We start from the raw sequence: 20,053 nt of genomic DNA, 5'->3' as shown, positions 1-20,053 counted from the left end.
AGACATCACTGCACGTTGGAAGCATGCATTTGATGTGCATTTGATGTTTGGGTGGGATGGGGAGAGCTAGTTACATTGCTCAGATTAGAAAGTATTCTATTTTGTTTCTCTAGAAGTATACTCTTGTCTTCTAAAACCTATTCTCTTTTTGGTAAACATGCATAGAAAACAAATACATGTAAAAGTACCAATAGGCTGCCTAGCATCTAGTACAAATACAGATTAAACAAAAGCAAATGATACATAAACAAAGTATCAAAAATAAAGTGAATATATTTGCTATAATCAAGAATAAATTGACAAGTTGACAGAAAAGGTGCACCACTGCAAAATCATGAACCTTTGTTCTTGTCCCTGTGACTTCCTGAAGTTCCATTTTCTTTGATAAATTCAGAATAAACTCACCCATTGACACCCAACACATTGAACAAGTTGGTTGGATTTGACCCAAACCACCCTGTAAATTGTGACATTCTTTTTCTTAAACGAGAAAAAACATCTGAGCAGCCCAAATGATGATTACCACTTCCAAAATACTCATCAAAGCCATATGGCCCAAGGGGTATCTGTATACCGCACTTAACACCACCAAAAGTCTTTCTAAAAAGTCAATCACCCAAAAGCTTGTTTGGATAGAAAATTTTCTTTCTCTAAAAACCTATTCATAAAACTTAGAATGTGTTTAGATTAGTAGTGGTAAAACTAACTTTTATTTTATTTGACTTTTGCAAACATAAGTTAAGGTAAAAATGAGTTAATATAATGTGATTTATGTTTAGATTGATATTATAAAAAAGTCAATTTGGCACTTTGAAACTTATTTGGGTGATTAATAGAAAAATAAATTTAGATATAAAATGACTAAAAGACATATGAACTTTATTCAATAATACATATTTATAATATGATAATTGTTAGAGAATAATTATAATTAAAATTATAAAAATAAAAAGAGTTATCATTGAGAAAATTTTGAAAATAAATTTTAATTGATTAAATATATATAATGGATAAATATGAATATAAATTAAAATTCATTGAAATTGAAAAATTTTTAATTACATAATTTTCTTGTTAAAAATAACATAGTTAAATATTTTGTTTTATGTTAATTTAATTTAATTCCTTTTTTTTATTTATTTTTTCCCCCTTCACCAAATACATCAATTGTGAATTTAGATTTAAGACTCAACATAAATAAGGAACACGTGGGATTACCCCCAACCACACCTTCATTGACTAGTTTCTGGTCTTCTTGTTTTCATTTCTTCCTCGTTTTCTTCAGATGGAGATTGCAAGTTGGAAAAGAGAATAGAGGGAGTGAAACCTTCTGGTCTTCTTATCAAGAAGGCAAGCTCGATGAACTGTGAGGACGCTTGAGATAGGGGCTAGTTCAAGTGATTGGATCCTCTTCTTCAAGCACAACTTAGAGAGAGAAAGAAGAGAGAGAGGTCGCTATGCGTTCCTGTGATTCTTCTTGTTCAGCTTCGATAAGCCTGAATGTGTGAATGAGAAGAGAGAGGAGGGCAAATCTGAGTATGTAAATGCACCTAATAGTAGACTGACTTTTGCAACGCCCACCGTAGCCTCTTCTCATGTTCAACGGTGCCGTGTTTTTTCTTCACAAGTCAGAGGGAAAAAAAGTCAATCCAAAGAAGTTTTTATCTTTAGATAAGCCTACAACCGACATTTTTCATTTTCCCAAGTACGTTTGGAGCTCTTAACGGATATCCAAACGCATGCTTAAGAAGTCATGAAAAAGTCAGTTTGGTAAATGTAAGTAGAAACTGCTTTTATTGTTTTGAAAGTCGGTTTGACAAATGTACTTTCAACAGATGAAAACTAAAGACACGCTAACTCCGGTCAAAAAAAAAAAAAAAAAGACGCTAACCAATTTGGCAACCACATTAATTAATATCATAGACTCCAAAAAGAAGCAAAGTACTAGGCCAATCCATGTCCCAATGAAGGAGCCTAAAGAGATCTTGATACTTAGGGAGACTCCCTTGATAAGCCTCCCGCTTCCCTACAAAGCTCATATTGGCTAAAGTATCCAGCGTTGGCATTGGTCCGGTTTAAATAGCGTTTTGTCTAGGTGCTATATATAGTCCAATTAAACCTAAGTCATCATCTCGTCTTCGTCTCCTTTAGCTTGAGTGACCTTCAAGTCGCATGCCTTCAGCTTTATCATTAGGCGGGTCAAGCATTGATATCTCATTAATTGGTATGAAACACATAAAGTAATTTTTCAACATTCAAACCATAGTTTATGGGGGGGAAAATTACACAGGTCCCAAGCAATACAATTTATTAATCTAAAGTTACTTGAAATCTCAAAATAAATAGGAAGTGCTATGGAATCTAAGAGTAATAAATTCTAAATGAGAAATTACATCATTGTTCCCATCTCTAGTTGGCAAACTCATGAGTATGAATTAACAAGTCAATAAGAATCTATTGACAAATTGGGAAGTGTCAATTGACAACTAAATTTATGAGATAATATAACATTCACATAATATCAAATTACAAAAAAAAAAATTTATATAACACTGACACCCCCGCTTGTCAATAGATTCCTATTAACTTGTTGATCCATACCCATAAACTTGTCAACTACTGTTTGTAAGAAAATCATGATATAAACCTATTATTTCATCAGATATCAATATGCATTTTAGCTTAAAATTTGTTATATAATACTTTTTTGTAATAATTTAATTTTATGTGAAGATTATTTTATCTCATAAGTTTAGTTGTCAAATGACACCTCCTAACTTTTTAATAGGTTCCTATTGACTTGTTAATTACCACCCGTTAGCTTGTCAATTATGGACAGAGACAATGATGTAATTTTTTATCTAGAATATATTGCTCTTGTGTCTCATGAGACCTCTTATTTATTTTGAGATTTTAAGGAGCTTTAAATTAATAAATTGTGCTGTTTTGGACTTGTATGTAATTTGCTGTAGTTTATTGTAATTATGAGCCTTTAATATAATTTTCTTTAAACAGGCGCACACCGGGCTTTTACCTTTTGCAGCCCATTCGCGCCGTAGTGCCCAAAAAGGAAGAAAAAAGAAATAATCCATTGAGGAATCCTATATATTCATGCCTTGCGAATGCCACCTTTATGCCTATGAAAAAGGATAATAAAAACGGAAGAAACAATTGGGGGGGGGGGTTGGGGAGTCTATTCAGTCTAGGTTGAACGGGAATCACTAGCATTATCACGCGTCTTACGCAATATTTAATTTTCTATAAAAATTTAAAAAAACAGCTTAATTATAATACATGTGCTTTTCTCAAGATTTTGATTACAAATATTTAGAAGAAAACTACCAAGGTTGAGATACCTTGTATTTCTAGCTAGCATGTACTTAGGATAAAGATGAAAGCTTGTGCTATAATGAAATGTTAACTGCTATACAAATGATGATTCAGGATCAAGACTCCATTAATGTGGGTATTTGGGCATTTTCACCAAAATCAATCTTGTTCAATCTAATGCAACACAAAACTTGCTCTGGAAGTTCCTCTGGTTTTTGTGCCTGTCATTTCAAACTGGTCAGTCCTAAGTTCAATGACATCCCTTAAAAGTCACCAAAACGTTTAACCTATCAGATCATTCTAGAGAAGTCCCTCTCAGGAGATTTTGATCAATACTAAATCCTACGGCCTAAGATCCCATCATGTTGAACATATTAGCATAGTACCAACCTGAATGGTTAAACCCAGATCAACAATGCCATCTTTCAGACGGTCTCGAAATGCTTCAAGCCCTTTTCTTGATATGTAGCTGAACCGATGAATGTCCAGATCAATCTCCAAGTAGTTAGGACCCTTTTGGTGAAAAGATCAACAACGTTAGAAATCACGAATCAATCCTTTGTCACAAACAACATGGTAACGGACCATATACGCATGTGTTACCTCATAAAAGCTGTGTTGAGGCCTTGAGAGTACAGGTTTTTCATTGTAAGCATGAACCAGCTTCTTTTCAGCAGAACTCAAGTTCATATCCTTAGGATTGACGAGTCCGGCCATGATCTTTAGTCTTTCTCTGAAAGGAATACTTGAGTCTTTTGTGAACCCTTTGATCTTTTCTATCTCATTATCTATTAATTTCTGCGCAAGTTTACACCGACCATTTGTAATATTAACGAGTGAAACTGTCTTTGAAGGATCAATGATCAATCAAGTATTAGTGGAAGACCTTTCTTCTCCCCCCTTTTCAATTAATAAGTTTGATCCTGCTGGCACCCTATAAATAGGTGCTCCTGTAAAAACTACGTAGTGTCAATAAATAGCAAAGAAAAGCATTCAAACTACCTTTATGGTTTCTTGAAATTGCGAAGAAATATGTTGGTCCAGAGTCTCAGTAACCTTGAAATACAGTACAAGACTCATCCCTTCTCCATCACTATCACCAAGAAACATTGCAGCTGGATATGTAGGCATCTGCCGCATGAAAAAAAAAAAAAAAGGTAATATGACCCATCATCAACCATTCATAAAAAACCAATCTCATCCTAGTAAATAACCTGCACCACTAAAAGAGGAAAAACAGTGCAATCTAACAACTTTAACACAGAATTAGCATATACATACCTGGATATTTACAATAAGAAGTGAAGGAATTTTCCCAAAGGGTTTCACATTTGGAAGCTCAAGCTTTTGGGCAATGTGGTTTATCTTTCTGGGACAGACAAATAAATCAACACCAATGGGAACATAGGGACTGTGATTTGGAGCAGCGGACTTGCACTTGTCTCTGGAAATTGATTCATCAGATCAGACAATCATGTAATTATGTTATTCTATGTTAAACATATATAAAAATTAGTTCCAATGTCTCCGTGAAATACCTGAAATAGGTTTCTCCACGAAGTTTAAATGTTGATGATGGAATTTCAGACCAATATCCAGAGGATGGCTTCTCTCCTTCCTGGCATGGAATTATGCATCCTGCTCTGGGACGATACAGATATCTTTTTGATTGACCTAACGTACAATTATAGGATCAATAAGTTTAATCCATAACAAAATATCATGTGCCAGATTTACGAAAACTAAGCAAATGGTAGAAGTCACATGCAGAAAAGAAGCTTGCGCTCAAATTTAGATTTTATGCATGACTTTCAATGCTTACAACAAGCTTGTTACACTGAGAGTTATGTTTTTTTCTTATGGGAATCATATTTTGGCCGTGGACAGATAAGTGTCTTTTCAATTTGGTTCTGCATACATTGTTTCATTCAATTTAATTTTATGATCCACTATATATAAATTACAGCAACCTACAACTTCCATAAATAACAAACCGAAGCAGATTCCAAAAATGCCTACTAATTAATATTGACCAACTGTGTAAGTTTTTCTTGATGGAATGCAAAATAAATGTCTTAATAACCTACCATGTTCAGTGATTTCTTCTCTGTCACAGGACCTTCGCTTGAAAGAAAGCTTGAAAATCGTTGTCTGCATTTTCTGACACTGAAGAGCCTTGCCTGGCCGATTTGGAAGTTTTTGATTGGAACTTATCGGAAGAGGAAGGCTCAATTTCGCTGGATTATCTAGAGCCTTCTCCTCCACTTCATGTTTTTGTTCTTTAACACCTTTGAAACTTCCATGACTTCTTTCAAAGCGAGAAATTTCATACTTTCCTGCATCAGCTTTAACATAACTTTCATGGTACTCTTCGCACATACACTTATTACCTCCATGTATACTATTGTTGTCATCATCTGAATCAGGTTCCAGAACGCTGACGGTGTCAAAATATGCTTCCTCCTGGGAAATCACTTCAAGAAATAAAGTACCTAATTACTCAGTATCATTTCTTCAGGCACAAAAGTTCGTTCCTTAAAAACATGAACATGAGTGCCAAGTGTATAAGTAAACACATGCCTTCCCAAATACTTGGGTCTATACATAACCTGACAAGTTCAGGCACGATTTGGATAGGTCAGACTTTAGCCCCAGAGGGAAAAAAAATTAGAGTTGGGCTGGGTCACCTACTTGGGTCGACCCTGCAGGTTAGTATGGCCTGGCCTTCTTCGATATCGAACCCAACTCAACCGGTGAATGTCCCTATTAGATAGTGAGATCTATAATTTGAAAGTCGAGCTAAGTAAACTAATTTCATGACATACACACACATGAATGTTATAGTTACATGCATGAATGATCAATGTTATCTTATATGTGTTTCCTAGCTTGGTTGTAATGAGTTGACTGAGGGAGAAAAGGATCATACAGTTTGTCGCATCATATTGAGTGTGTTGCCATTCAAGCTGAGTAACTTGAAATGTTGAATTGGACACTAGAGATCGCCTACAAGTAGTAGTGGAGCCATTCTCAAGGTCCACATGAACAAATTCACAAACAGAACAATAATCTGTCACACATGTCCCTGCATCACTATGCCTCCTCTTAATACCAGCATTAAACACCACAGCATTTGAGACCTTTCCACTGCATTTCTTGATCCAATGAAGCTTCTTCCTTCTTCTAGTATTTCTTGAAGGTACTGACACACAATGACCCATTGTATGTTGTCAACCACTCAAATTCTCCAGACTTTTCAAATTTGATTTCGTGAGAACGGTGAAAGCCTCAGAAGAATCTCCACACCAGGTTACGAGAATACCAAGAACTAAGTTCTCGCATTACCTGTATTGTTCAATAGCTTCCCGGCCTAAGTTATCAAGCTGAGAGATAATTATGAAAACACAGTGAAACGAAACTTTTGAAACATGTATGTAGTTTTTAAAACATAAGAGCAACAGTTTCTGATTATCCCATAAGAAGTGATCAAAATGTTACGTCTACTGTATGATTCAAAATGACATAATTTCAACATCAACTTAATGAATTCAAAATAGAAGAAGAAAAAATGTTCATGGGAAATATATAAATCAATACACACACAGTCACGTACCTCCGGAGCCGGAAGGTAGAGGTCAGCGCCTGCAGAAAACTTAAAAACTTGTATGTAGATTTCCAGTTCCACAAGCAGAAGAAAGTATTGCTTCTTAGTTTTCAATAGAAAGATGGAGGAGGAAACGACTTAGGAGTCCACATCAAAAGATTCTTAAAAGAAGCATGGAAAGGAAGATGGATAGCAAAACTATTATATAACAATGCGTCAACATCAGAAAAACATAAAATATAACAAAAAGGAAGCATCATGGGAAGAACAGACAAGGCAGAGGAATATGTATGATTTAGAAACAACCGAGAGAGAACGACAACCACCTTGAAATTCTTGGATATCTGTTTTAATATGGAAAAAGACTGAAACTTTAGAATCTTTGTCGAAGATAAAATGCAGATGGCATTGTGGGTCTTGGGTAAGATTCATCTTCAGTAAAACCCAGAACAGGTATGGCAGGGAAGATCATAAATGATAAAGTCAACAGAAGTTAAATTAACTAAAGAAAAAATATTTTTCCTTTACAATCAGATCTTAAATAATTTAAGGGGGAAAAAAACTAATCGCTCTAGAAAATAAAGGGTGACAGAATACCTTTCTTTTCATATAAAAAATCAGTGGGTGGGGGTCTCTCCTTCTCTGCAGCTTCCGAACCCAGAGACAGGGAGAGACAAGGGAGGGGTTCGGAGCAACAAAGTTGGTGGGTCCGACGATGAAAATGTCGGATCCAAATGCTGCAATTTTTTTCCTTAAATGTTCTTTCTTTCTGCTTTAAAGAGAAAATTCGATGTTATTAAATGAATTTGGGAGAAAGCAATAACAACGTGGGTGTGCGTGTAATGGAACAGAGGTGATGGTGAGAAGCATGATGTTGTTACTTGTCGTCGTTATCTCCTCGATGTTTTTAGCTTTTATGCGTCCGAGAATTCCCTGCCTCCCATAACATAGTAAAAGAGGTCAGAACTCTGAGATTTACGGTCTTCAAGTTACATGGTTGTTTGTTGAGTTGTCAAATGCTAATGCCAATGCCATGTCTACAACTATAACTTGCACTGCTTTGAGTTTCGTGGATTGCAAGAATAAATCTTAAATCATCTACCTGATATACAAGTTCAATCTGTTGTTCACGTGGTTCGTAGTTGCAAATGTACAGATTGTGCAGATACAAGTTTTTGAGTAAATGAACGATTTCTAAGCTGGCCAAAGAAGAGAAAAGAAACAAAAAGAAGGAAGTTTCAATCCTGAATGTTGAGCTTATTTCATGTTACTTCTTTAATTATAGCAAATCAATAAACGCATGGTTTCATTTTTTATCCTAAAATATATTTGATATCTTAGTCAGTTTTTCAAATACCATATGTAAAATAAATTCATAAGTTTTAACTCATTTAATGCAGTACGACGTTACCATACAAAATCCAGGTTTATAAATATGGATTTATGTCCTAAACTGTTATCCAAACATAGCTAACCTTGACCTCTGAAATGGATAGCATTGTACAACTAAGCATTTGACCAGCTTGTTTAAAAAGTCCATTCTTGTTTATGCAAAAATATCATATGATCAATATATATGCATAATAAAATTTATATCGAGTCTCAGTGCCTAGAAACTGTACACAAGAAGGTAAGTTGTTTTCAAATTCCCTACTGTTTATTACATACTTCTCGATAAGCAAGCTTAGAAGGATAACGTTGCCTTTAACAGAATCACATGCACATGCACACCATTTTAGGCAGTGCTCTCGTTCTTTGTTTTTTTTCTGTTGCGCTTTCAGAGTTCAGTTTCACTTTATTGGTTTTCTGGACCGAGTATTTGCCAAAAGGTTTAGTTACGAGATTCAGAGGTGTTTGAGTAAAATCAAAACTATAGTTTTAGAACATTTTTATGGTGTACGAGATAAATATGTAGAGGAATTTACCTCGATTTATAAAAGAAATATTTCTGAAAAGTGATTATGGGGTTACCTAAACACCTCCTTAGTGAGATGAGAATGAGTTGGTAAGTTCAATATATGAGTATGACCCACAAAGACACAAACTTTAAGGCCGAGACACATCCCTGATGCAGTGCACGTGGGAATGGGCCATCCTTTTCTTGGGACAAGTCAGTTTATACAGGGGGGAACTTTTAGTTTGTCTTCTTACTCTTGGCTTTCTCATTCCTGCACCTTTGTTATTATCCCCACACATCATATCAATATGAAGTTATATTCTTTTTTTTTTTTTTATTATGAATATGAAGTTATATTCTCCAAGAAGCCTAGATGCCTTTAAATGGAGCCCGTCGATCCAAGGGGAAAATTATATTCATAATTTTCTGAAAATACTTGGTTGACTTGTATTGGGGATTTTTAAAAAAAAAAAAACGTAGAGTTCATGCAAAATGCTGTAATCTAATGGTAATGAGTGAGGTTGGAAAAAAAAAAAAAACAAGTAATGAGTGAGGAATAAGAACACCATTCACGAAAAAAAGCTTCCTTCACAATATTTGTGATTTCTTGATCCTCAAATTTGTTTTTTGTTGTCCCCCCCCCCCCCAAAACAAACCAGATAATAAATCGATTCCAGAAGATGATGAATCAGCCATAATCGAATATTTTTCACTATCTTGCCTTCTAAATTAATATCAACATTGTTCCACTCATAGGATTATCCATCCAGAGTGAGATAAAAATACATGCATGTACAATAAATTAAATGAATGGACCACAAAACAAAAGGGGAAAAGACACATATACCCTCTAACCCAGAACAAACCCTTCATAGCCACTGATGTGGCTGCACGAGTTCCACCCAAAATCAAAATTGAGAATCTTGAAGAGCTGGACCTTTTAAATTTCAAAGGAGGAGAGATACAGAGTGTGAAGCCCATCATACTTGTTTCCAGGGCCAAAAAGAAAAAACCCATCAAACTTGTTTGTTTAGCGCGGTTCCCAACTTTAACTCTGGGGATGTACCCAAAAAAAACTTTAACTCTGGGGTAGGCAGCTTTACATAGATGCAGCCCCATCAGTAGCTGCTGTACACAGTTTCTGCTGAAATAGAAGTGTTAAAAGCATTGCTGAACAAAATCATGGCCATAAAATTTGCTGAAAGAGAATGAATGAACTGTATCAGAAGTAATTTGATTGATTTTGCAAGAGCTCGAGCTCAGCTAATAATTTTGCGACTGCTGACTTCAATCTGGAATCACTCTTCTGCGCAAGATCAATAAGAACAACCTGAGCAGATTCTCCAAACGTAACTCTATGTTCTTCAACCCTGAATATTCTCTCCAACATCCAAAGTGCTTTCTCTTGGGCCTTTACATCCCCCACTTCTAAAATCTTTATGATAGCCTGAACACCTGAGGATTTAGCTATGCAGTTGACACCACCTTCCCATATTTCATCTTGTAATAGAGTTGAGAGGGCAATTAAAGCAGCTTCAACAGCTTCCTTCTCCTTATCTTCTAATATTTGGATAAGCGGAGGAACAGCACCGGCTTTGACTAAACAAAATGTGCTCTTCACAAAGCAGTTACTGTCATGAACTTCACAATGGACATCTGCTGAAGGAGGAACACAAAACCATCTTGATTTTCTAGCCCTCCTAAGAGACACAGAATTCTGAGATAATTGAGCAAGTGACGTTGCAGCCCTGGATTTTGTGATTGGTGAGCCAGTTGAGAGCAGTTTTATGAGCAAAGGAATTACCCCGTGTTCTGCTGAGAGAAGTTGTAGTTTCTTATCAGAAGGATTTGTAAACCGGATTATAACACCCACAACATTCTGCATCAGGCAACATGTTGTGGGTGAATTACTTCCTGCGCTTGAAGACATAATGGATGTTAAAATAGGGAGCAAATTTGCCCTCTTCAGTACATCTGTCACTTTCTTATTACTAACGGGAAGATTACTCAGTAAACCAACAGCAACAGCTTTTTCACTGTCAGACGTTGATGATGAGATAATATTAACAATTTTAAAAAGATGCGTATCATCAAGATGTTCTGTCAACTCTTCCGTTAGATCTTTGGAAAGAGTGTACAGCAATTGCAAGGCCTTGCTTTGGATTTTAGTGTTGGTTTCCATCAGGAAAGGTAAAAGAAGCTGAAGTGCACCTTTTTCCTTCATTTTTTTCCTCACTTTTGAGGCACCCGGATGAGCAGCAATGCTATCTAGTGCCTCTAAAAGATGACACTGAATTATTGGGCTGGAAAGATTCAATAGTGAGAGCATCTGCTGAACCGCTTCTGGATTAATAAGCAAGGGCTCTGACTGTGCAACTCTTGCAAGAATAGCTGATACAGGCTCCCGGAGAGTCATGAGTACAGACGTTACAGAGAAAAGAAGTTGAAGCAGAGGCGCGACAATTCCTGATCTGATCAAACGTTGTGCATTTTCTGCCAAGCTCGACAAATTTTGCAGTGCATTTAGAGATGATAACTTGGACTCAAGCTTCCCAGAAGTAAACATCTTGACTAAAGGCTCAATCACCCCATCTTCTCCAAGTGTGAATTTGCTGTGATCAGTGAGCTCCAATCTCGACAGTGCTGTTGCCATGAGGATCTTGGTCATGTCAGACCCTGCAATAATATGATTCGAGATTTAGGGTAGGGAAATTTAGAAAGCTATTTTATTCAGTTCTGATCATTATCAGAACTTTGCACATATAAAAACTAAAGATCAAATGTGGACCATTGATCTCATTAAAGACTACATATGCAGCATATGGAGAAAAGAAATACATCCACATTCATTTCCGGACAAAAAAGAAGTATAATTTAGTTATTATCTAATGGGCTAACCAGCCAAGAATATCAAAGGTTACTAAGAGTTTTGAGACGTTACTAAGAGTTTTAAGACTCGAGTACAAATTATGTTTTCTAACACAGCATTACTTTCGTATATTGTAGCCCTACCTATACAAACATACAGTACATACATTTACTTTTTCCATAAATATCAAATATGATGAATTCAATAACTTATGCTCCAATTTTATAGTTATTAATGGATATTCCAAACCAATAGAAAGCAGAAAAAGAAATTAATCAGTTAATGGTTGTCCTGCATTACCTTCCTTCAAACATTGCACTAGTGGCTTAAAATAACCGGCCTCTGCCATATGAAGAGCATTTTGAGAATTACCAGACAACGCATTCAACAACTTTGCTGAATCATGTGAAGCAACAGGATCATCTCCATTAAGAATAGAGACCAGCATAACAATACACCCTTGAATTCTTCCTATTCGCCGCTTAACTGAAGGAAGGCTAGAGAGGTCTAGTAGAAGCCCCACTGCCTCTCTCCTTTCTTCTGCTTCCCTTGATAGAGACTTCACCAAAGTTGATAAAAACTCAATGTCTGCCATCTTCTCCTGCAAAGTACTACTTTATGACTTAACATAACTAATAACTAGAACTGCTGGCTGCAGCCAGGGCTTGTACTTACAATAAACATGACCTGTCTGTAAGATGCACCTTACCTTCTTTTCATCATTGCCAAAAGCAATGCTTCTCAGTAATTGAAGGATGGTCAGCCTATTGTCAGCCTTGCTTGAACCTAGTCGATTCATTAGAATGGCAACAAGTACTTCCTCGTTAATTAAATCATAATCTGCTTTTTCATCTCTGATGAACTCCTTTAGTCTCAAAAGTGCAACTTTGAATTCTTCATCATTACCATGTTTAAGTTGCAGTATAACATCATCAATAGTGAAGTAATTTATTTCTTCTTCTATTTCCTCTTCAAGCTTCACATCACTGACAAACTCCGATCTTGGACTTGAAGTTGAACTTGTATTTCCACCAAATCGGGCACCCATCAACTTTCTCTGCAATGCAATAATCTTTTCTCTAGAATCAGTGGACACTTCAAGGCTGGACACAAGCAGCAGTCCCAATGATCGACCGAGATCATGAGTTATGTCCTCAATCTGTTTAATAAGATGTTTCTGACTGAGGCTTTTTGTCAAAGCCTTAGCACGCTTAAGCTCATTCTTAAGAGATTCCAACGATTTCCTAATAGGTGGCTTGTCCATGACCATGCTTTTGTCTCTCAAATTACTGAAGAGCGATCCAAATTCCTCCACTAATATGGCGAACTCGGCAAAAGCATTCTTTTCAATTTCACAGTTCTGAGCAGTCGAAGCAACCTCATCAGCCAAACCTATTAGCTCGGACAAGAATTCAGAAAAGTTCAGTTGCTCGGTGTTTCCCATCTGGCCGTGAAAACTGTATCTGTGGGTTGAAAGTAATCTCCTAATCAGCTACAGAAGAAGATAAACTACAATACATAATATGAGAAGGGTCATCAGAAATTAACACACTGGAGCAAATAAAAACAGAAGGGTAGTCATACTGATAACGTAGAAACGATTAATCAACTACATAACAAAGAAATTGAGTGAGAGTACGAATTGAGCCTACAAAGCTAATGCAAAGATGACACACTGGGAAAACCAATATCAAACGACGATAGAAGCGTAGTTATAAATAAGCAAAAAGAATCAGAGTCGTACTAAAACCGGAGAAAAGATTGAGCAAGCAGATAACAAAGAAATTGATAGAGAATATGAGCTCAACCTGCAAAGCTAAAATGAGATAATTATACTCCTCAGCTTTGACCTACACAGTGGCTTGGTAAGAGACGAAAATTTACAGAAACGAAATCAAATGGCAAAGACGATCGTCGTCTTCTTCTTCTTCTTCTTCTTTAAACAACGTGAGGGGAAGAGTTGAAGCTTGGCGTTTGGAATAGAATAAGGAGATGGCCCTCTCAAGGTCATTGTCAGACGGCTACGACCCATTAATCTGTTATCTAGTGCATCACCTTCCTCGGTATTGCCGTCTTGTCCTTCCACCTTTTTTTTTTTTTTTTGGATAAGCCGGAAAAGAGTCCTTCCACCCTCTTTAGAAGCGTAATAAAATATAGAGAGACCAAGTCAACCGTTCCCCACCTGACTCGCGCCTTCACAAGTCAGAATCTAAAGTTGTTTCTTCGTTGAATACCTTTGCAGTCAATTGAATCTGAATTTACAGTCAAATATCAACTGTAATTTCTAATATAAGAATTAATTTGATTTTTATTTTAATCTTAAATATAAGATCTTAATTCACTTTGTTTCTCATATTTATCTTCTTTTTTTAAAAGCAGTTCTTGTAATAATAATAATTCTAACTAATACACTTGATTAATAAAAATATAATAAGAAAAACAGTATTTATTTATTACAAATAACTAACTTAATTAGTTTTTTTAATCTATTTAAATTAATCAATTAGTTTTTATATCAACTGCACGAGGAAGTAATATGAAAAAGCAACAATGGCAATGGTCCAACGAACAACTTTGCCATCCTTCATCGTACGTGATAAATACTCACATGTCCCAGCGTGAACATCGTTTCATCATGTTTTGTAGTCAGTATGCTGACAACGGACCACGAAACTATAACTAACCAGATACAGAGTGTTGATTATATAATGTTAGGTTTTCTCGCATCATGCTAGAATTTGCTAAAGTCTCCCTCTAATTACCATTTGACCAGTGGTTTAAGACTGGAATTTTTTTTTCACCGGAAGATTTTTTTTTTCTTTGTATTTGAAAACCAAAACCAATACTTATATATGATGATCAACTAGTGAAGAGTGCAAGAATTAGAATTACTATTTCTGATCCTTAATATAAGAACTAATTGATTAATTTGAGTAGATTGAGAAAATCAGTTAAATTAGTTATTTATAATAAATAGATATTGTCTTTTCTAAAATATCTTTACTAATAATATATATTAGTTAAAACTACTATTTGATAAAATATTTAACATATGTAACCATTATAAAGGATTTAAAAATAAATAAATAAATATGAGAGGCAAAATGAATTAGAGTCTAATTATTATTGCTGCCGATTAGTCACCTATCCTCCTTGCTTTGTCTAATTAAAATTTCCCACATCAATCCATCCGGAAAAACTTAACTAAAACAGCAAAAGATCCAAATATAATACTTAAAAAAACAAAGCAAAAGAAGAGGTTATAGATTCAAAAAGTGCAGTTGCAAGATTCCTATCGAATGTGATGTGTGAGAAATGGCTAGAAGGGATGGATATCATAAGATTTGCGTAAATGGAACCCAAGCCCTCAGGCTAGACACTACGATAGATATCTTCGTCATTAATCAAACAAACATATATGTCAAAATATATGGCAATATATCCATCTCCACAAAAGATTACCAACTATCCAACAATTCGCATTGCTCATTCCAATCATATATAGTGCTCCTAATAACAAAATATTCAGAAGTTTCAATAACAAGTGCTTTTGGTCACATAGCCTGCATTCACCAAGATAATAGCCCATCAGGATTATCATAGGACATTGATATGAAGACATTGGTCGTTTCCTATATCTCAACCTCCGTCTCACTCTTCAATAAGAAAAGTCATTGCGTTATTCATTAGCGAACTAGTTTTGACTTTCTTGTACGATTCGTGGGAAGAATTCATCACTTCAATGTAATCAACAAACAAAGGATCGTTACAATCCATGTACAGATAATTGTTAAGATACATGATGTACAGTATTGTAATTGTCATTCGGTTCTGTTAAGGGCTAATTGGGTCCTTTAGTCGTTGGGCCAGGACGTATAAATAGAGCCCCCAAACTGCTTAGAGTTCATGAATGTATAATGAGCTTTAGCCTGATTCATCAATAGAATACAGAATTATTTAGTTTCAATTTCTCTAGCCCATCTTGACATGGTATCTAGAGCTACGGTTGTACAGGCCAGAAAACAAAGAGCTTGTTTCTTTTTCTAAGTATTTTCTTTTGGTCAGCCTGTCTAGGCAGATATGATGTTGTCATCATGAAAGAAGGGATCCGCAGTGACGTGCTGCGTTTTGGAATCCCGTTTGTAAAAGAAATCCCTAGCCATCTTGTTTCAGTAGACGGCTTGCAATCAATCTTGAAGATTTCGCTCTAAAGGTTTCTGCCATCTTGCTCTGTTCATTATCACAGGATAGATCTTGAAAGTGCCATTCTGAAATCGATCACTTTGTCTAGTAAAGAATCCTCTCTTTTCACCATTTTTTTCTCACCTTCCCTCTTTTTGAGATTTCTTTCCTCCAGCCATGGGAAAAGATGAAGAAGAAACACAATCATCCACTAAATCTACCATTGATTTCATACATCCCTTATATCTCCATCCTTCCGACACCCAGTCCCTCACATTCATTCCACAGCTTTTGAAAGGGACTGAAAATTACAAAATTTAGAGTAGATCCATGCGACTAGCGCTGTTCGCCAAAAATAAACTTGGGCTTATTGATGGAACTTGCCTCTGCCACCGATAAGGCGATAAGAGACATCACCCATGATCTTTGGGACCAATGCAATGCAATCGCCCTTTCCTAGCTGATTAACTCGGTTGATAAGCAGATTGCTCTTGGTATAATTTTCTCTGACAATGCCTGCTCTGTTTGGCTTGATTTGAAGGAACCATTTCACAAGGCCAATGGGTTGCACATTTTCACTCTACATAAAGCCATCATTTCCTTATCGCAGGTCACCATGAGTGTCTCAGAGTATTTCACCAAACTTCGAGACCTATGGGACAAGTTCGATGCTATAGCCCCACAACCTACTTGTGAATGTTCTACTACCCAACAGTACGCCCAAATGATCCAACAACAACGGCTCATTCAATTCCTTACCAAACTTAATAACCATCATCATTAGGCAAGCATACTCAATTGTTTGTCAAGATAAGTCCCAACAGCATCTCTCATCCTATAATATTCCTTCATCAGTTGATAGTGCCACTATGGCTGCCAGAGGGGGTCGATAAGGAAGAGGCCAAGGAAAGGGGAGAGGATGGACACAGGAGGAGTGTACCTATTGCCACCGTAAGGGACACTCAAAGGATCATTGTTATCATCTTGTGGGATTTCCTCCTAATTTCCATTCCAAACAGTCCCAGGCTTCTACCACCATTCACACTCCTACCTCGTCTCCTTCTCCTTCTGCCTCTTGACCTGAACAAGCATCCATCACACAGGAATAGTATGATCAAATTCTTAAACCCTCCGGAAGGAACAGGATGATATCGTAGTAAGCATGATTGACTCTACCGATGAGACCTTTTCAGGTTTGGTTGCTACTCTTCCTAAATCATTTTGTGAATCTCACTGGATCCTTGATTCTGGTGCCACATGTCATGTGGTCAATAATGTAGATATGTTTAATATGGTTGACAGATATACTGGTCCTGTCAAAATGATTGAAGTACCTAATGGGAATAGAATGCTTATCACTCATATTGGTACTGTTAAAATCTTAGATAATGTTGTTCTCACCAATGTCCATTATGCTTGTGTGTGCTGCTATAACTTGATTTCTGTGTCTCGACTAACAGCAGGGAAAGAGTTTATTGTTTCCTTTTATTATGATTTTTGTACACTGCAGGATCTCATACATGAAAAGACGAGGGAGATTGGTAAACTTCATGATGGACTTTATATCATTGAGAGAATTAGCAAGACAGACACAACCCTTAGTATTTCTGCTAAACAAGTTTAGGACATTTGGCATAAACGATTAGGGCATGCACTGATAAACAAACTTAGGCATTTAGATCAAATTAGGAAGGAAGTTCCTACCATTCACACTGATAAGTGCATTATTTGTGCTCGTTCTAAACAAACCTATTTCCCTTTCTCTTCTAGTACCTTTAAATCTCAGTGTTGTTTTGATTTGATTTATGTTGATGTGTGGGGACCATATAAAAGGCCCAGTTACAAAGGCTATCATTACTTTCTTACTATTGTTGATGATTACACACGTTGTACTTGGACTTTTCTTTTGATAAATAAAAGTGATATTGCTTATCATTTAAAAAATTTTCTTGCCTATGTTCATATACTCAATTTGCTTCTGCTGTTAAGAGAATTCATAGTAACAATGGGTTAGAATTTGTTAATACTGACTTGTGAGTAGGGGTGTGTATACGGTTAATCGGTTCGGTTAGTATCAATAACCGAAATAACCGAATAACCGAAATGATCACACAGATGAAACCGAACCGAAACCGAACATGATAAACTAACCGAACCGAAATAACCGAAATTTATTTAGTTCGGTTAGTAGGCTTATTCGGTTATTGGGCCTTCTATTGGGCCTTTTTTTTTCCAGATACTATTGCAGACGCACAATAAGCCCAAATAGTGAGAAATAATAATTTTTTGGGCTCTTTTTGTACAAAAAATTTGGATATTTGAAAGGTGTAATAAAAGTTTTAAATTCCAAAATCAAATATATCTTATTACACACTACATATATTGTAAAACAGAATAATTATTAAAAAATTAATGACAAATTGTAAATATGCAATTGTAATTCTCCTAAAATTTAATATCCTTGAAAACACCAGAAGTCCAGAACACCCATAAAATTGTAAATATGCTAGGAGCCTAGAAGAACCATCATGATTCATGAACCACTGTCAATGAACAAGAAGAACCACCATCTAAGAGCAAAAAGCCAAAAACCAACGATTTAAGGAGGAAGAATCTATGACTTGCGCCTTGCGGATATCAACTGAGCAAAAAGCCAAAAACCAACTTAATCAACTATTGCGCCTTGCGCCTAAGCCAAAATGGAATTTAAAAATCAAACGAGTAATCCAAAATGAAACTCCAAAAGGCAGCCTGAAATTCCAGCCATCACTTGTCCCAAAGTTCCTTGCATACAACTTGCCATCAAGTCACCAGCAACTACAATTAAACAAGAAAATTAGAAAGTGCACAATTTTAGAGTTAAAGAAAAAACATACAAATTAAGCATAATATTTGTTTACTCCTAAGTTTTTTCCTTGTTGCACCTATAGTATATCAACGGTTGCCTCCAATGCAATTTTTTGCAAATCTACACAAAGAAAACAAAATTAGACTTCATATATCATAATAAATCAAGTATTATATTATTCTTATAATGTTTTAAGTAAAAATAAAATATTACCAAGTTCTATCTTTTGGATATCATCATTCCCTTCTTCTACAACATGTTGAATTGAGCGTCTAAGCCAATCTTGAGCACAAATTAGAAATTGCACAGTTTTAGGAGTTAAAGAGCTCCTAAATGAATCTAGAACTCGTCCTCCAGTACTGAATGTAGACTCTGATGCAACCGTAGAAATTGGAATAGCCAAAACATCTCTTGCCACTAGAGAAAGAATAGGAAATCTAGGACCATTTAGCTTCCACCAACCTAAAATATCAAAATCATCTTTATTAACCTCAATTTCTTCATTCAAATATCTATCAACCTCAATTCTACTAGTTCTTCCACCAAGAGGCTCATTCATGAACTCTTGTTCCTCAATATCAAGTAATTTTCTAACTTTCATAGCAGGATCATCATCTTCATCACAATGATCTTGTATGCTATGCAATGGCTCCTTTTCAGATTGGGTTGAGGGGGAAAAAGTGTGTTTGTATTCATTATACAAAGAAATTAAAAGCTCTTTAACATGCTTCCCCAAACTTGTACCAATTGCACTTGTGTGCATTTTACACAGAGCAAATTGCACCCAATCTAATTTATATCGAGGATCAAGAACAGCAGCAATGTAAAGAAGTTGATTCATCTTCATAGGATCTCCCCAATACTTATCAAATTTCTCTTTCATTCTATTTGCCATGGAAGCCAACTCCCAAACATCACATTTTGTCCACTCATCCAAAAACCGATATAGCTTATAAATTTCACGGAAAAAAGTATTAGATGTTACAAATAAAGAACCAGATATCCGCACAGTAAGCTCATAAAAATGACCCAACATCATAATCATCCTCCTAACATTCTTCCAATCATCAGACTCAGGCACCCCCTCTTCATCTTGAAGATCAAATCGAAAATAAGGATCTTTATCCTTAAACCTTTTAAAGGCTGCCTCAAATTTTTGAGCAGTCTCTAACATCAAATAGGTAGAGTTCCATCGAGTAGGAACATCTAAGCATAAGATTTGCTTACTTTGAATCTTTTCATCCACACAACTCTCTTTAAACTTTCTCATCCTAAGGGGTGATTGTCTGATAAAACGAACAGCTTCTCTAACTTTTTTCACAG

At 35.9% G+C, this 20,053-nt stretch overlaps 2 protein-coding genes and 1 long non-coding RNA gene across 6 annotated transcripts; all 3 read right to left on the bottom strand.

Moving 5' to 3' along the window:
• Nucleotides 1–3,271: 3,271 nt before the first annotated feature.
• LOC114718771 (uncharacterized) lies at nucleotides 3,272–6,961 on the bottom strand. Its single transcript, XM_028904208.1, has 9 exons — nucleotides 6,944–6,961; nucleotides 6,260–6,675; nucleotides 5,418–5,804; nucleotides 4,869–5,004; nucleotides 4,612–4,774; nucleotides 4,333–4,461; nucleotides 3,934–4,128; nucleotides 3,721–3,843; nucleotides 3,272–3,551 (listed from the first exon to the last, which is right to left on the bottom strand). Exons 2-9 carry the CDS (start codon nucleotides 6,549–6,551, stop codon nucleotides 3,447–3,449), a joined length of 1,530 nt encoding a protein of 509 aa, XP_028760041.1. The 5' UTR covers nucleotides 6,552–6,675; nucleotides 6,944–6,961; the 3' UTR covers nucleotides 3,272–3,446.
• A 2,952-nt stretch (nucleotides 6,962–9,913) lies between these two features.
• LOC114718346 (U-box domain-containing protein 44) lies at nucleotides 9,914–13,984 on the bottom strand. 4 transcript variants are annotated; one of them, XM_028903656.1, is made up of 4 exons: nucleotides 13,509–13,984; nucleotides 12,410–13,209; nucleotides 12,001–12,301; nucleotides 9,914–11,507 (listed from the first exon to the last, which is right to left on the bottom strand). In XM_028903656.1, the coding sequence occupies exons 2-4, from the start codon at nucleotides 13,142–13,144 to the stop codon at nucleotides 10,054–10,056; spliced, it is 2,490 nt and encodes an 829-aa protein (XP_028759489.1). In that variant the 5' UTR covers nucleotides 13,145–13,209; nucleotides 13,509–13,984; the 3' UTR covers nucleotides 9,914–10,053. The 4 variants fall into 4 exon arrangements, with proteins under 4 accessions (XP_028759489.1, XP_028759497.1, XP_028759482.1 ...); XM_028903664.1 differs by having other exon boundaries at nucleotides 12,410–13,163; XM_028903649.1 differs by having other exon boundaries at nucleotides 12,410–13,984.
• Nucleotides 13,985–18,592: 4,608 nt separating this feature from the next.
• On the bottom strand, nucleotides 18,593–19,022 carry LOC114718371 (uncharacterized). The gene is made up of 3 exons (XR_003737807.1): nucleotides 18,944–19,022; nucleotides 18,807–18,850; nucleotides 18,593–18,699 (listed from the first exon to the last, which is right to left on the bottom strand). It is a non-coding gene; the product is annotated as an uncharacterized LOC114718371 (long non-coding RNA).
• Between the last annotated feature and the right edge of the window lie 1,031 nt (nucleotides 19,023–20,053).

Source organism: Neltuma alba, unplaced genomic scaffold (assembly GCF_004799145.2).
Source record: "Neltuma alba isolate B1F8T4 unplaced genomic scaffold, ASM479914v2 tig00002165_pilon, whole genome shotgun sequence".
NCBI lineage: Eukaryota > Viridiplantae > Streptophyta > Magnoliopsida > Fabales > Fabaceae > Neltuma > Neltuma alba.
Note: the sequence above shows the minus strand (reverse complement) of the source record. Positions and strands in the feature narration are given on the sequence as shown.